The sequence below is a fragment of the Cyprinodon tularosa genome, unplaced genomic scaffold (assembly GCF_016077235.1).
Source record: "Cyprinodon tularosa strain WSP-4 unplaced genomic scaffold, ASM1607723v1 ctg328, whole genome shotgun sequence".
NCBI classification, from domain to species: domain Eukaryota; kingdom Metazoa; phylum Chordata; class Actinopteri; order Cyprinodontiformes; family Cyprinodontidae; genus Cyprinodon; species Cyprinodon tularosa.
In genome coordinates, this window is record NW_024039039.1 from 463,851 (window position 1) to 481,777 (window position 17,927).

Consider the following 17,927-nt stretch of genomic DNA (forward strand, 5'->3'; position numbering starts at 1 on the left):
ACCTGGACTGTAAACACCACCTCACTGGTCAAAAGGGCACAAAATCGGATGCACTTCCTGCGGAGGATGAGGAGAGCCCACCTGCCTCCACCCATCCTTACCACCTTCTACAGAAGCACCATAGAGAGCGTTCTGACCAGCTGTCTCACTGTGTGGTGTGGAGGCTGTAGCACCTCAGACTGAAGAGTGAGAAGAGTTGTCATGAAACGAGGACAGATGGACCCAGTATCTAAGGCGAGACAGTCAGTAGGAAAGTTCAAACGTTTATTAAATAAAACAAAACAAAAGCGGAGCTGTGGCTCGCGGACACTGCAGGCGGGGGGGCGGGGCACTGCCCAATCTCAGACACTCTAGGGAGGAAACACAGGTAAATGACCACGATAAACTGATATATGATTATCTGGGTTGGTCACTTACCTGGTTTAACAGTCCAGACCACGAGTGTCCCCAGTGCCCAGAGGTTATGCTGGAAGCTGATCCTGGTGAGGGGTCCAGAACAGACAGGAACAGACAGAAACAGGCAGGATCCAGATCAGGCAGGAACAGAAACAGGTGGCAGGATCCAGACTTCCAGGCATCCACAGGCTTCCAGGAGGGTTCAGAGTCTGACTGGGACCAGAAGCATGACCAGGTGGTCACGCACAGGAGCAGACAGGATCAGGTGCAGATGAGCAGGCACAGCGGAAGAGGGTAGCTGAGACAGGACGTAGGAACCGGAACTTGAAGCAGGACTTTAAACTGGTCTCCTCGTCTTCCCCGCCGCATCAAACTACTGAACTGTTGAAAAAACTCAAAATTGCAGTATTTTTGTTTGGTCATAGAAAATTTTATTTAGCACACTCTGTGCATACAAAATGAGAACATAACAGCCAGCAGCACCCATTCTAGACTTCCTTTTCCATGACTGCTAGTTATGATGATAATTCAGGTACAGCCACTATAAACACAGTGACCTTAGGCTGCGGTTAGGTCAGCCATGGGTTATGGTCTGTTTCTGAGTCTAAATATGGCTGCTGTTTTCGCTTTCGCTCCATCTACTCCTCAGTGTCTTTGAGACCAAGGTTGACACGTTTTCCAATTGAAAAAGTTGCTGATCTTAAAAGAAGCCATTTACCAAACGGCTCTGGTAATTTTGGAGTCATATTGATCCTCTTTATAACCCTGAAGGATAAGCGATGATGACTGGAAAGCAGACAGGTGGTTTGCTGCTGTTCAGATTCATGTTTCCTGTAGGAAAGTTGTTGTGTGACGTTCGGTCTGCGCTGTTTACTGGGACCATCTGGTCACAAACTGGGACTGCACTGAATGAAAGGCTGAAAGTGTTTTAATCTGGTAATTTGCTCAGGATTAGGAGTCTCCCCTGTTCCTTATGTGTGAACACAAAGTCTGGGAGGAAATACAGACAAACCTTAATAAGAAATTGTATTAGTTCCTTTTAGGGGCGGGCTAAGTTTGTGTCAGCGCACTGAAGAACTGTTTTTCTTTCTGTCTTAAGCCACACTAAGGAAAAAGAAGGGTGGTAAGTTCTCTCTAGGCATGTTCAATCAGATCTTCTGTCCCCTTGCATCTTTGTGAAGAACTAACAGTTCTTTTTCTTTTCTTTTTGGATGATTATTTATTTCATTTGTCTCAGAGTGAAACCATGTGGGGGGGGAGGGGGTCCTCTTAACTGCATGATTTCCAAGCTGCTCCTGATCACAGCTGCTCTGAGCATCAACGTTGTTCAAATGTTGCATGGTTTTACGTCGTAATGGTGTCACACAGAAAAGGCTGAGAATCCCAGATGATGGCGTCTTTCTCCTTGTGACTCAGTTGGAAGACTGATCCCAGGAACCACCTGCAGCAGGGCGCCTCATGAGGGAACCAGTGTGTGTTTGTGCATGTGTTGGCTCACCGTTGTGTTTGTCTTCCTTTTCCTGTGGTGCTTTGGTATTTTTTTTTGTTTTTTTTTGTTTGTTTGTTTTTTCCAGGAAATGTTTGGTTTCCAGGGCAACCGTGCTGCATGTGGTCCGAGTGGGAGACGGTGGAACAGAGGGATGAAATGTGTATCTTTCTGCCGTTTTGTGTCTGTGCTGCTGTCATTGATAGTCCTTTCCTCTGCTCTGTGTGTAGATGTGCAGAAGAAGAGGATTGTTTTCCAAGTGACTCTAAGTAATCACCCCCCTAATGCATGGAAGCTTCCTACATCCTGTGCAGAGGTAGTCAGGGAGGTGTCCCATTCAAGGACAGATCAGGGTTAGCATGGTCTGCTGCTGGAGGAAGTACATGAACCGTATTTTATTTCTAAGGTTTCAAAGTATGATGATATCCAGTCCCTATCAGGTCATAAAATGAAGAAAATATTTTAATTTATTTAGTATATAGATTCATAACATACAGACTAATGTATATTTAAGCTGGTTATTTGTTGATTTTGGCAATTATACCTTTAGAATATCCCATCAGACCCATTAAAATTGGTTTTAAGTCCTGAGAAAACTGCAGACTGATCCAAGTCATAATATAAAGCTGAATGGAGCGAGGAAATATATATATATAAAAAAAGTCACATGTATAAATGCAGTCCTGAAAGGCCTGTTAAAGAGTTTAGAGGAGATTCAGAAGGAGTCAGAGCTTAATGATCTACCAGCCACAGATGTCTGTAAGACGAGGGCTGCAGCTGTCACAGTCCCGGGGTTAATACCCAGAAACAAGATCAGAAAATCCAGGAAAAGGACGGAGTGGACTGGAGTGGAGCTCTGTGCTCTAAGGCCGTCTTTTTAGAACAAAAAGACAAATCTGGGTTGTTCTGCTGGAGATCAGCTGAATAGTTTGTTCTTTTATTTGATCCATTCAGGCAAATAAAAATAAAAAGAGTAGCATAGCCCTAGATCACATAGAGTGTACTAACAGACTTCTTGTTTAATGCCTGTTTGATTTTTATTTGATTTATATTAATACATTTGTTTCATACTCCAAAATTTGATTGGTAAGTTGTAACTGCCATTTTGCAAACTTGTATTGTCACAGATGAAGCATTTGAGTTCAGGTGTACTTCAATCATTTAAGGACTCAATGCCAATTTTAAATGCATTCACTTGTATTGACTTACATTTATAATTTCTGACGCCTACGCATTCGTTATTGACAGTTATCTTAGCTCATAACAGCTGATGCATGCTCCTCAGTAAACTCATCCACCCACTGATGCTTATCATGGAATCTGGTTGATCAATCTGCGTATAAATCATCCTATTAATTTATCTGGCGTCTAGTTTTTCCAAATTCTGACACACTTATCCCGTTTGACTCATTGTAAGACCTGCTGAGGACACGTTGATTTCCTGAAATCCTAACCCTTAGAAATAAGATTCAGTTTTTTTTTTCATACCTAAAACCTTCCAGTAGCAGAACCACTAAGGAGGACGCGCACCTGATGACATCATCACCCTCTAGTGGCAGGTTCAGTTCTGCCAAATTTGTCGTTGAGGCCCTTCCTTGTGTTGCAAGGTTAAAAAATGAAAACTGATAACGGCAAACTTGACAGACAACACATCATTGCTCGTTTTACATCTCTGATTGAACGCCCCTGAGGCCTGGATGATGCTTCTGAGCCGGCTGTTTGGGAAAAGCTTGCACGGCTTCCAAGGCTGGACATATTATGTCATCAAAGTCCTCATATCCGCTGTTTTCCCTCCTCCCAGAAGAAATATATCTCAACATTTACTGTTTTAGTTTCATCTGCAGTTTTAGTGTGAGAGCACAAAGACAGAGGGGCGCTGTGAATGACTGGCTTGCGTTCGACCCGTTAAGGTCCAGCCCTGCCGCTGTTTGACCGCATGTTGGTTCGGTTTGCAGATAAAGTTGAGGAGATGACGCACGCCCAGAAAAGCTCACCTGTGGACACAAAGATCGCCACCATCAAACCTCGTCCTTCCAGTCGCTGCTTGGTCACTCCTACAGATATGAATGTAAGCAATTCAACTTGTTTAAGGTCCAAAATACAAAAAAATTTGTTGGATTTCAGTTATGTTTAAGGATGAGTGTTACAGGAGGTCCAACAGAGAAACATTTTGCTTTCAAAGATGAAATAAAGTGATTGTTCTTCATTTGAGCAGGTAAGTAAGGGAATTAGCAATTGGAATAAGATGATTTACATTCAAAATAAAAATTAAATCTGTATCATCTTATTTCAAGGGCAGACATGCTAATTCCACCTTATTTATCTGCTCAGATTAAGAGCAAATTTCATTATTTAAGTAATTTCTCTTTTTTTAGATCAGTTTTTGCAGTGAAGAAACAAATCATTTTAAAATCCCAATCCAGTCCACATTTCTGATGCTTTGTTTCCAAGCAGCCAGACTTTTCAGTTAATCCGTTCTTCATTAGTTTTTTTCTGATCTGTTCTTGTGCCAGTCCAGGAAAAACATTTTAAGTTTAAAGATTGAAGAGTGGATTAAAAAGAACAGCAGAACTTCTCCTCAGAAGATTAATGATATCTGAAAATAGAGGTTTTAAGCTGCAGGAGAAAAAGAATCCACAATATTTTTTATGACAAAAGTTCAGCCGAAAGATTTTTGGGAATTGAGGCTATAATCTCCTCTTTTTTGATGTCCTGCTTTGTATTGAAACATGATGCTAATTCATCCTGCAGGTCTGAATGAATGAGCGAAAGCTAAAAACAAATGTCATGTAGAGAAGTTTGACAGATTTGACAGAATTTCTAATCTGGAGTTTTTATAAAGCTTCCACCTGCAGGTATAGATTCAATCTGATTCATGTTTCAGTTAAAGAATCTGAAATTTGGGATACCAATATTTATTTCCTCCATTCCTGCCAAAAACAGATTGTTTATGTCTGAAACCTGTGCAGACAGACAGCACCTGCCTTAGCACAGCTCTCTGAACCGGAAGATTCTTGCTCTTCATTTAAATTCTGCTGATGTTAAAAATAGTTAAGAGCTTCTACACTGAAGAGTGTTGATGGGTCTGATTTCAGCAGTTAACTGTGGTGCAGTCAGTGACGGGGTAAAGGACGGTTCTTCCAAAGACCAAGACTCAATCTTTGGAACTAAACTCTCATTTTGGGGCATTTCTTATTTGCTGAAATAAAAACATAAAAAGCCATTTATAGCACAAAATGAATTTAAAAAAAATTATTGTTAGACAAAACTGCTTGATAGTATTAAATCATCATAATTAGCTGATAAGTAGTTGAATGCAACCACGCACTGACACACTGTGCATGTAAACTCTGCCGTCTGCTAACACGCAAAGCAATAAATCAAACCAAACATTTATAGTTTATATAACAGAGGAAAATAAACTAAACTAAATCATAAAACTAGTTCAAATTACGTAGCTGTCAGTTGGCCATCATGTCTAGTAAAACCAGAACTTGTCCTTCTCTGACAATGAATTGTTGTTGACGTTTAACACGTTGGCCTGTGCATTTTTCTTCTTTGTTTCTTTAGACTTCTTGTTCTGCAATGGAAAATAACATAAAGTTACACGTTTTTCCTATGCTGGATGCCAGGTGTATGCTCGATATGAGCTAGCTGCTAATATCTGCTGATGGATGGGAAAGACACAAATACGCCCTTTAATGAAGGACCAGATAACATAATCTATTCTGGTGCTATTTCAGTACAGCAAGAATTCATTGTAATTAACAATTAATGTTTTGTTTTGTTTCTACCTGAGATGACAGCATGCATCTCTGCTGACATTTCTTCCCTTATTTTTGATTTAACATCCTGTTTGCTTGTTTCGTGTGTTCTGAACATTTGCTATGTTCTACAAAAGCTACGGCATCACATTCTTAGACCAGGCCCCCTCACTGATTGAAATAAAAGACGCCCATTGACTCCAGTCGCCTGCTAGGTCCTCACTACTTCTTTGAATGCAAGAATGCAGCAGATTTTAAAGTTGTAGGGAAATCATATTTAAATGTCAAATCATTCTGGCTTAAAAATTTAGTTAAATGTACTCTTTATCAAACTATATTGTCCCAATATTTAGAAAATTTCTATTTAAAAAAAAAAAAATTCCAGTCTTAAAGTCTGTGTTTTTTTTGTTATCTTATGCAGGCCAGTTAGTTTTATGTCAGCTTGTACACCTAAATTCGGCCAATCATATATCAACGGTCATCTGTCAATCAAAAATTTTTCAGTCATCTTTATTCATATGTCGCAGCTAATATACGCAACGGTTGAAATAAGGGGATAGACGTCTGTGTCTTCGGCAGGCGTAGAGCTAACAGAACTGGCAGCGTTGCGATAACCTGACTCCGCCAGATGGATATGCGGAGCAAATCCATCTGGAAACCTTCTGTTGAAGTAATTCTGGGAAAGGGGCGAAAATACTGGTTAGCTGATTGGCCTATGTTAGTGATAGACGGGCCAAATAAACCAATCAGATCAACGAGGCATATGACGTACTAACAGAGCGACAACGAAGAGGAGCCAATTGATAGATCAAACTCTTGCCAAAACCAGTCCGGAGAAGAGCAAAAACATATTTTCCCCTGAGAAAAGCCTCCAGAGCAGTGTTTTGCTCTTCTTTCAGTGAAGAAATACTGTGTAATTCCGATAAAACTTGCTCGATAGCCACGCTAACGCTAGTTTCATCGGCCGAAGCCGCCATGTTCTTTAGACTGAACTGTCGCGCTTCTCGTTGCGTCACACCTCAATCCGCCTCAAAGCCAACGCTGATTGGACGTTCGTTTGGTGAACGGCTCCAAATTTTCTTTAACGGAGAGTCTCCAGACTGATCTGCGAGTGAAACCTTGAAAGCTCGCGAGATCAGGATGGTCTCACAAGGCTAGTGTTGCAAGGCTGTAAGCCTTCTACACCAAACCAAACTTCTGCCGCCCTGGCGTCCTCTTCCACAACATCTTCGTTCCCGCTTTCCTCCTCTAAATAAAAAATGTATGATGGAGGAGACTCATCCACGACCTCAGACACTAAACTCTCCTCCTCTTGCATGTTTCCGCTGTCCATAGCGTTCCTTGACAGTGTCGTTTCTAAGTCACCAATTTAGTGCTACTTGGTCCCAATGGAATTTCCCATTGGGAACCTACTAGCACTAAGTTTCTAACTGGTTAGCAGGATGCTTCCGACAAACCGACCACAATCAAAATGCTTGCATTCCTTCCACCACAACAATCCCACTCCCTTGATAATCGACAAATCACATTCCCTTTACTCGTGCAAAGTCGGGCACCACTCGGGAGAATTCAACCGTTTCCCCACGACTTTATGTGGACTGGATTAGAAATTTTAGTCTAGATTAACACCAGGATTAGATCCTTTTCTCTGGTTCTTGGAGGACTACAGAAAAGTGTGTATGTCTGTTTTTATCATAAACAACATTCTGATTTTCAGTCCATGTATCACGACCGCCAGGGAGTAGCAGTGGTGCCGCCCACTGTGCCAGGAGCCTACCTGGGGATCCCAGAAAAGGGCACCATGAGGAAGCAGAAGTCTATAGGTAGGATTCCTGTGGAGTATGTGTGTGTGTGTGTTTGTGGGGGGGGGTGAGTCCGGTGGCTTTTAGCTTGTCAGACGTTTCTGTCGGGGCTCAGAGGACAGTCTCCTTGTGCAATATTACAGCTAATTAAAGATAAATTGAAATGTTCCGGTCAGCAAAGTGTGCGTTCAGGCGGCAATAATGGAGGTCATTAAGCGTATGCAGAGACTTGGCTGTCACTGCAAAGCTAGAGGAGCGTCATGAAGGCTGATGTTACTCATGGGTGCTCGATTAGAAATGCAATCAGTGTTATTATTACAGGAAAGGATGAATGTTAAGGTAACATAACTATGCAGGGAACTCATGTGTATTTTAATATTGATTGACTTAAATAAAAAGCTGCATGCAAAATTTGAAGTAAAGGGAATTCAATGTCAAAATTTGTTCCTGTTGTTGCTGTTTTTTGTTCTGATTTGATGCAGAATGAGCAGCAGTGCATGGTTGAAAAGTGGAAGCAAAATAAGTATTTTCTAACAAATAAAAAACTAAACTGTGTGGAATGTATTTGGATTTTATTTCCTCTACTCTGATACACCTTGATATGATCTAAATAAATAGTTGCTATCTAAATTATCTAGTCTGTAATTAGTCTTGGTTTGCATTGGAACAGTGAAAGCAAGCCACAGAAAACATGCAGTCAGATAGACCAGTGTAATGTTTCTGGACCTACATATAAAATGCTGGAAAACTAACCCTGGAAATTACACTAATAAGATCTGTGTAGGATCATTTGAATCCCAAATGATCCTACAACCGCTTCCACTCCACACCCAAAACCTGAAGCTGAGGCTGCAGAAAAGGGGGAAATTCCATCAGTTATAAACAGAACCACCAACACACGCGGTAAAATCTCCAGGAGCAGTAGAGATTGGATTTTTCTTTTATATCTCCAAGAATGAAACTGTGTGCTGAAAAGCCTGATCACAGGCAAGAAACTGAACCATTTTAAAGAAAGAAAAGGAGAAAAAGCTGCTGCTGTTTTCCAGTTTTATCATCTGTCGTCAAAAATTTCTGACCTTTCATTAATGCTCCAGTTATCGCCTCCTGCTGGCCAAGCATATTTGTTTAAATTGATTTTTGAACAAGGATCCTTTTTTGTGAATCAGTCATTGGTCTGTTCCAGCAGGAGAAAAATTATTTGGTCTAATTTTAAGCCAAACCATGAACCTTTATAACCTTTTTTTTATCCTCCAAGCAATGATGAAGGTAGGAAATGTGAAATTCGCAGATTGCCTTTGTTTTTTAGCTTGTTGGTGCTCAAACACATAGTCTGCAGTCTTATGTTGTCATAAAATTACAGAAAAATAACAATGTCTCAAAATAGCATAATCTGTCAAATTGTTAAAAGGATCAATAAGGTTCCTTTAACAAGAATTTAAACCTATCTTTACGGGCAGAAATAAGAGTATGGCCTGATTTTTTTTCCTCTGTTCTCCATTTCCTAAAGGTACGTCGGAGGATGATAAACAGGGACTCCTAACGCCTCCCCTGCTCAAGTTCTCCCGCAGCCTCTCAATGCCCGACACCTCAGAGGATATCCCTCCTCCCCCAGCGATTTCCCCGCCTTCACCACCTGCCTATAACTCAGTTGCTGGACCTACAGCAAAAAACTACGGCACCACTCGACCGAACTTCACCCAAAACTCACCAAACGCAGTCACCACCATCAGCCGGACCACGGATGTTGGCAGGTTACGCCGTGGATATTTCCGTCAGAGCTCGGAGCAGTTTGAGAGCACACGTACTAGAGGGCGCGCACCCGTGCCTGAGAACCCTTACTCTGAGGTCGGCAATAAGACGCTTTATGTGCCAGCAAAACCAGCTAGAAGGAAGGGAATGTTGGTGAAACAGCCTAATGTAGAGGACAGTCCAGAGAAAACATGCCACGTGCCATCCAGCCCTTCGGGTGCAGTTTCCATGCCCACGACACCTGTCGAAAGGACGTGCTCTTCTATCCCCATTCCCACCATCATTGTTAAAGAACCTTCCACCAGCAGCAGCGGCAAAAGCAGCCAGGGTAGCAGCATGGAGATTGAACCCACTACCCCAGAACATCCCCCTCTAACATCCACCATTGGGGGAAGTGGAGGTTTGCGTCCTGAAGACCCGATGTCTCTTAGCAACCCCTTTGCAGTAGCTATCGCTGGAGCTGTGAGGGACCGTGAAAAGAGACTTGAGGCGAAAAAGAACTCGATTGCCTTCCAGTCAATAGACATAGGGGATGATGAAATGAGCAGCCCCGCACCAACTCCTCGTCTTCGCCAATCTAAATCCATTGATGAGGGCATGTTCAGCAGTGATGAACGCCTACGAAGGATATTAGCTCCCCCTTCTACAGTCCAACTTGGACCCCCAGTAGGTGGTGGTAGTGGAAATATGACAGATTTCAACACGCCAGAGCCTACAGTGGTTCGGGAGCCTCTGAACACCAGAACAGGCCAGTGTCCCAATCTGGACAGTCCAGTAAGTCTCCCAGCCACTCCTCCTAACAGCCATTACAAGGCAAATGGAACCTACCTCCATCCTGTCACTGGTAAACCCTTGGACCCTAACTCTCCTCTAGCTTTGGCGTTAGCAGCTCGTGACCGAGCCATGAAGGAGCAACAGAACCATCCTCAGAATCAGCCAACAAATCCCCCTCAGGTTCAGCAAACACCCAAACATGAAGCCCAGTCCCTGCCACTTCAGCAGAGCCACAAACCAGACCTCAACCAACCGCTTTTTATTGACACCAAATTGCGTTCTGGGATCGAGACCAGCTTTGCAGCAATCTCCACGGCAACCATGGGACGGCCAGGCAGAGGTGGGCTCCGGCGACAGATGACTGAGCAGAAGTATGAATCTGATGGAGCGCGGGAACAGCGGCCGCATCAGACAGTTGAGGAGCGAAAAAGCGCGCCCGCCAATGTGGCAGAGGCGTCGCAACCCAAGTCAACTGGGCTGTTGATGGTCCACACAAGCCCTGACACACCAAACAACAAAGTCAATAACCAGGAGGTAGAGGTGCAGGAGAGCAACCGTCCTTCTGAGCTGAAGGACCCCAACCAGCCTGATCGTCACATTGCTCCAACAATCTCCGCCAATCCTCAACAAGCCGCCTCAAGGAGAAGAAGTGTTCCTCTAGGAGAATCTTTAGAAGAACCAGTAAAACTGCCATTCCGTATCCCCCCTCCACCACTAGCATCAGTCGACATAGATGAGGACTTTGAGTTCTCAGAGCCTCTTCCCCCACCACTTGAGTTTGCAAACAGTATTGACATTCCTGATGACCAGGCCAGTGCCATTGCAGAGATGATTCAGCAGCAGAGACGAAACGGAGGACATCCTTTACCACCTTACCATCCCCACGCCCCTCCATCTGTCAGTGATCACCACAAGCGTGTGCTTAACAGCATGCCCCCTTCGTACCACCCAGCTCCACCTGAACCAGAATCTGGGGTGGCGGATTCTGGCATTGAAGAGGTTGACAGCCGCAGCAGTGGAGATCCTCATCACATGGAAACCACCAGCACTGTTTCCAGCATCTCCACCCTATCTTCAGAAGGAGGCTTCTGTGACAGTGCTTTGGAGAGCCTCTACACCACTGCAGATGGACACGCCTTTTTAGTGGACCGGCCGCCTGTCCCACCCAAACCCAAGGGAAAGTCTGTTATCAATAGAACTGCGCTTTATCATGACGCTCTCATTGAAGAGCCCCCTGAGTCTTATGGGTCACCGCCTCAAGCGCCTCCTCCTCCCCCATCTTCTGAGCCTCCTAGGACTCCTTCTCAAAGGACATCTAAATTGTGGGGGGATCAGCCCCCCGAGCTACGCAGTCCCCCATCCACGCCAGACTCCAAGAACACCGTGATTACAGAGCTCAGCTCTATCCTGCAGCACATTAATCGCGACAGGCCTACCAAGCCAGGAGAGGCCCTCGACTCCCCCACAGCCACCCGAGGGGGCTTAACATCCAGGTATGTCAGGCTTTCTTGCTATTTTCTATCTGATATATTCTACCGAGATCATCAGACCGAATGATTTACACTGTTCTCAATAATGGTTCCATTAGGAATTTCCAGAGGCTTTTAGCTATCATTTGAGTGATGGCATTTTTTTTTTTTTAGTTTGTGCTACTTGTTAACATGTAATCTGAGGTTGATGTTGGTAACTTTCTGCACTGAAATTCTGCTAAAAAACATTGGGTTGAAGTAATGAACCCTTCCTGGAATTGGGATCAGCTTAGCCAAGATGCTGTTTCCATGGGATGGGCAGGAATTATTTAGCTTTCATCTAAGCTGAAAATGTAGATGCTTCAATCAATCACAATCAACCATTGGTCGGTTCAAGGTGGCTTTTTTCGGACAGATTTAATTAGGAAGTCTTATATTTTCCTCAAAGTTTTCCTATTTATGTTTTAACTAAATATATTTTTATGTCTCCATTAATTTTTCACACCACCATTTATGAGCAACAATTAAGGAAATCTAGGCAGTGAGTTAAAAGTTGAAATCAGAGTTCAATTAACTTTATTTGTATAGCACCAATTCACAGCATGTCATCTCAAGACACTTTACAGAGACATTTTCATCAAGTCATACAGACAGGTTGGTTAAGGCTTTCTATCTAACTTAAAGCCAATGACTGAATCCAGTCTTTGACTTTGCAGGATTCGATTCTCCCGGAAGAGCATGTACAGTAGGCATTTGCTTGCATTGTGTTGTTGACTCTACAGCTTGACCCTGAGCATGCAGCAACAGTGGAAGGAAAAACTGCAGCAGAACCAGGCTCAGTATGAGCAACCTTCTGCCGAGGCTGAATGGGGTTCAAGGAAACAGAAGCAGAGATACAGAAGCAGCATAAAAGCACTGATCTATAAATACTTCCTTTGTTAGAAAAGGTAATGGTTAACATGCTGTATTGGCTCTGTGTGAGAAATAAACAGTTTCACAGATTTACCAGTTTTCATGCCAAAAGGGATGAAAGAGAGCATGTACGGTTGTCCTCAGTTAAAGCTAAGCCCATAGCTATGTCAAGTAAAGAAACAGCACTAAGCTCTTAAAAACAACTCCAATTTATTAATCTATAATTGAAGGTGTTAATGGCAACAGCACAGCTGATATTTCTCTCCAGGATGGAGTTAGAGCCAAACAGGAACAGACCAGATGAAGCTACTATAAGAAAAAGCAGAGAGAGAAGAATGTTAGAGATTGAACTAATAGATACTGCAGAGTGGGAGAATAGAGAGAGAATGAAGCAGAATGATGAAAAGGGGTCCCTATGTCCTCCAGCAGTCTAGGCCTATAGCAGCAAAGCTATAGAGATAGCTCAGGATAACCTGAGCCACCCTTACTGAAAACATTATCAAAAAGCCTAATCTTAGTAGCAAGCGTGGAGTCTGCCCTTACAGACTAAAACTGTTTGTTGGTTGGTTTGTCATTATCGGATGAAACCTGGATATTTCAGGCTTTATATGTGAGAAGGAGGATTTTTTTATTCTATTCTGGATTTAACAGGAAGCCAATGAGGAGAAGCTAGAATAGGAGAGATATGATCTCTCTTTTTCATTTTCATCAGAACTCTGGCTGCAGCATTTTGGATCAGCTGAAGGCTTTTAACTACAGTTTATGGACTTGCTGATAGTAAAGAATTACAATATTCCAGCCTGGTAGTAACAAATGCATGGACTAGTTTCTCAGGGTCACCCCTGGACAGGATATTTCAAATTTTTGCAATATTATTATTGCAATATTATATTGCAATATCAAATTATAGAAACCTCTTTGATATGGGGTTTAAATGACAGGTCCTGATCAAAAATAACACCAAGATTTTCACTTTATTATCTAAGATCAGTTTAATCCCATCCAGATAACGTGACTGACTAAAGTTAACAGAGAATACATATTGATCAGGATCACAAGAAAATCTGTCTTGGTTATGACCATTTAAAGATGTCTCTTGTTTGGAAAAACTTGTCACATTCTCTGCTCCCATTTTTTCACAACTCTCATCGAATCTTCGGCAGTCTGGTCTCTCCTCTATGGTCTGTGATCTTAAAGCTAATTCTGCAGCATAATTAAAAAACATCCAGTATGCAATAGTTTTGAGGAATGTTATAACGATTTCACTCTTGACTATAAACGTTAATAAGTGTAATGTCTTCTTCAAATGGTCATAATAAGTATTAGCCTTTTCAGTCTATCCATCCATCTTCTCCCACTTAATCCTGTCAGGGTCGCGGTGGGGACGGTGCCTGTGGGCGAGAAGCGGGGTACACCCTGGACAGACCGCCAGTCTGTCACCAGGCAACACAGAGGCACACAACCATTCAATTCAATTCAGTTTATTTATATAGCGCCAATTCACAGCTCAAGGCAGTTCAACCAGATCATACAGTAAAATTGATCAAAGTTTTCTATCTAAGGAAAACCAGTTGATTGACTCATTGACTCAAGTGCAATACCTCACACTTAGCGTTGTTGTAGCGACAGTGGAGAGGAAAGACTCCCTTTTAAGAGGAAGAAACCTCCAGCAGAACCAGGCTCAGTGTGAGCGGCCATCTGCTGAGGCCGACTGGGGTTCAAGGAGACAGAAGCAGAGATACCATTCACAGACACTCAAATCCCAAGCACAATCTAGAGAAGCCTATTAACCTAACAATAATGTTTTTGGATTGTGGGAGGAAGCCGGAGCACCCGGAGAGAACCCACTCATGCACAGGGAGAACATGCTAACTCGATGCAGAAAGACCCCGAGCCAGGAATCAAACCCAGACCCTTCTTGCTGCAAGGCAGCGGTGCTACAAACTGAACTGTGCAGTCCCCTTTTGTTTATTTATAAGTTATTAATTTAGGGGTTTTATTGCTTTACTCATATAAAAAGTTTTTTTAATTATTTTGTACTTTTGATTCAATTCAGTTTTGTTTAGTTATATAACGCTAATTCACAACACATGTCATCTAAAGGCCCTTTATGGGGAGACTTCAGTCAGATCATCCAGTCATATTGGTTCTTGCAAATGTTGAAATAAATTAGTCAATTCATATTATTTCTTGTTTTTTCCCCTTTTGTTTGATCAATTAAAAAAAGGGAATAATCAATACCAGATTGATAGATATCATTAAGAGTAGCAGTATTTAGTCACCCTTATTTATTTTTTTTTATTTACTTTTACAGTGTCCTGTCAATGTGACAATAAGAATAAATGTCTTGATGCCAAAAAGAGAGCCCGACAGATTTTGCTTTCACAAGTGGAGCAGTACGGCTTTCACCATAATGTTCTGCTTGATTTATGCATATAAATAGCTTTATTATAATTAATGCAGGGAGTTACAAATGATATGGACACAGTAATGTAAGTAGAACAGGACAGGAAAAAAAGGGGAAAATATGAAAGAAATATATAAAAAGGAGATAAGGGTAAAACCTCGTCAGTCTGCTTCACCTGCAAAGAGATGTAAAAAGAACAGCACAACTAATGAATATAGTATGAGATACAAAAAAGTAACACCTTGATACTATTGTTGAAGTCTAAGTAGTGTTATTTAATCTGACATGTATTCTGTGGTAGCTGAAGATAAGAATATGGGCTTTCTGTATGGAAGTGAATCTCTAAGTACCAGGAACCAAGCACCTGTAGTTGTTTATGAGAGTGCACTTGTGCATGTAAAGTTTATCCAAAGGAAAAATGCTCAATAGTGGTTGTGAAGAGCCGAAGAGGTGCCCCCCCTCCTGAGCACCAAGGCAAGCGCCGGAGGACCCAAAGCCCCAGACGTCCAAAGGGATTAAACCTTATTTATACCTATAACTGCCCATTAGATTGGTTAAAATGTTTCTATTTAAGGAAACTAAATAGTTTCTGTATTAGAGAAGGTAATGGCTCCATAAGTGGTTTTGTCAAGGAAAGAAACGGTTAAGCAGATGAGCTCTGACCCGGTTGATACAGAGAATTTGAATTATTCAAATGTTTTAATAATTATGTGTATGAAATTATTGTTGAATTATAAAAAAGAGTTATGGTAGCGTTGATCATAAGAAAGTCTACCAGGTGTGTCCTGTGCCACTGGCCTGATAGCTTAGAACAGGGTGGGGGTTGGTGATTCAATACAGAGAGGTTCTGATGAGACTAGAGGGATGGTTTTGTCTTTTATTCGAGTGGATTTTAGTGAGTTCCTTGTGTACAGTTACTCCACAGTTTTGCCTTGAATAGTCAACATGAACAGTTCTACTAAATGATCCTGAGCCAATCCGTTTTTCCATCCGATTCCCTTTAAGCAACCAAAGCCACCCATCATTCTGTAAAAGTGGTTCTGATCCATCATTTTGGGGGATCTGCAGAAGTCCAAGTTGCAGTAAATGTGGAGACATTTACCATCCCCCACCACTATGTGAGACAGGAATAAAAAGCTGCATCAATAATTCACTTTGCACATTAACTTTGTATGAACAATCCCATTGCTCAGAGAGATGGGGAGGCTGACGTTCAGGTTGTCTAAGCGAGAAGAAGAAGATCATCTAAGGCTCAATGTCATTTTTGTTCTCCTTCACTCTGTCTAAATGTCTCCAATTTCCATCCTCTGTTGTTCCTCTTTGTGTCTGTTGACGTTCGCTCCTTTTACTCATTTTCAGCTCCTGTCTCTCCATCTTCATTTCCCCCAGTGTCCTGTTGTCCCTTCACTTCTCCTTCATCCACCCCCCCAGTGCTCCCCTCCTTCAGGTAGGTCCCTGCATCTCCTCCTAGTGCTCCTTCTTCATGTCTAAGCACTCTTAGCAGAGTTCGGAGTCCATCTCAGGCCCGTTGACCTCCAATGTTATTCTGTTTTTCTATGTTTGTATTTCGACAATTTTTTGTGGTTGTTTTTTCTCCTCAGGTCATATTCTTTCATGCTTATCGTCGTTTATAACTTTTCTTGCATTTCTGTTTAGCACTATCCATGTTTATTAGTCTCCTATCCTCAGCTTCTGCTCACCTTTGCCTTCTCATTCCCTCCATTGCCTGAACCTGTTTCTTTTCCTTTACAAGCTCTCTGTCAGTTGTTGTTCCTTTCTGGATTCTCCTGTTTGCTAAACTGCTTCAATCCACGTTTTTTTCTCTGCTTTATCTCGGTTTTTTCCTATGCTTGAGAGTTTTTCTAAATGCTGTTTATTTATTGTTAAAGAGCAACCAACAATTATCTCATTCAAGCTCTGCATTCAGGACCATCAGGACAGAATGATTCCTGACTACCTCTCTGTTTCATCTCGTTTTGTTTTCAGTACCTTTTTCCACCTTCCGTTTTTTCTGTGTCGTTCTATTTTAAACAGTTCTTTATTCTTGGACGTCTCTGCTTTAGTTTCTCTGCATATATGAACTTATTTTGGCAGTGATAGCTGTTGGAAATTACTCATCAACAGCAAATCAAGAAACATATTCACTTTGAAACCTGGGGATGTATTCAACAAAGAAGGGCAGACGGACTGTGGAACAGGGGATAAAGTCTTTGTACTGAGATGTTATGGAGGAAGATTTATTTTGCTGAAAGATTTTATTGAGCTGCATCGAAAATCTTCAATATAAGCATGCTAATAAAAGCACAGATGCTTATTTAAAATACCTTGATATTTCAAAAAAAAAATAATAGAACTCTGGAATTTAGCTATGATCCTTAATCATTGAAGGAAAAAGAAGGCCCACAGCATTAAAGATCCTCCACTGTACATAAAAGAAGGCTCAAGATATTCCCCATTTTTGTGTGTGTCGGTGTGTGTGATGTGTGTGTGTGTGTGTGGGTTAGTAAAGTCTAAAGCACAAAGATCCAGTTAAAGACCCGGTAACAGTTCTGTCACATCGAGTTGGGGAGATGATTAAACCTTTTGTCGTCTGACATGCATAACATGTTCTCTTGTTTTTAACATTACAAAGAGTGCCTTAAAGACACGACTTTTGTTTTATTAATACTTCAGGGAAATAGAACTTTTTTTGAGGATTTATTTAAAAGTAAAACACCTGATTTTTTGAAAGGGAATTTATTTCTTTGTATTTGATTATTTTACAAATGAGCGGATAAATGAGAGTCCACATCATGAGTAAAGCGAGGTGGAGGCACCGTTATACTGCGGGTCAACAGTACAGACAGAGACCTTTATAAGTTGGTAGCAATGGCTTCCTGTTAAATCCTCCTTCTCACATATAAAGCCTTAAATGGCCAAGCTCCATCTGATATCAGAGATCTGATTGTTCCTTATGTTCCTAACAGAGCACTTTGCTCTCAATCTGCGGGTTTACAGATTCTAAAAATAGAATGGGAGGCAGATCTTTTAGTTATCAGGCTCCTCTCCTGTGGAACCAACTACCAGTTTTAGTCCGTGAGGCAGACACCCTGTCTATTTTTAAGACTAGGCTTAAAACTTTCACTTTTTATAATGTTTAGAGTTAAAACAGAGTGATGTTTGCTTAGT

General features: G+C 41.8%; 1 protein-coding gene across 1 annotated transcript in view; it reads left to right on the forward strand.

Annotated features, from left to right (window-relative positions):
* Positions 1–17,927, forward strand: part of LOC119788861 (SH3 and multiple ankyrin repeat domains protein 2-like) — a 381,590-nt gene that overhangs the window by 345,960 nt on the left and 17,703 nt on the right. The window contains exons 21-25 of the mRNA XM_038293549.1: positions 1,496–1,519; positions 2,113–2,151; positions 3,838–3,950; positions 7,364–7,469; positions 8,956–11,464. Coding sequence (XP_038149477.1) covers positions 1,496–1,519; positions 2,113–2,151; positions 3,838–3,950; positions 7,364–7,469; positions 8,956–11,464 — 2,791 coding nt within the window. The remainder of the gene's footprint in view (positions 1–1,495; positions 1,520–2,112; positions 2,152–3,837; positions 3,951–7,363; positions 7,470–8,955; positions 11,465–17,927) is intronic.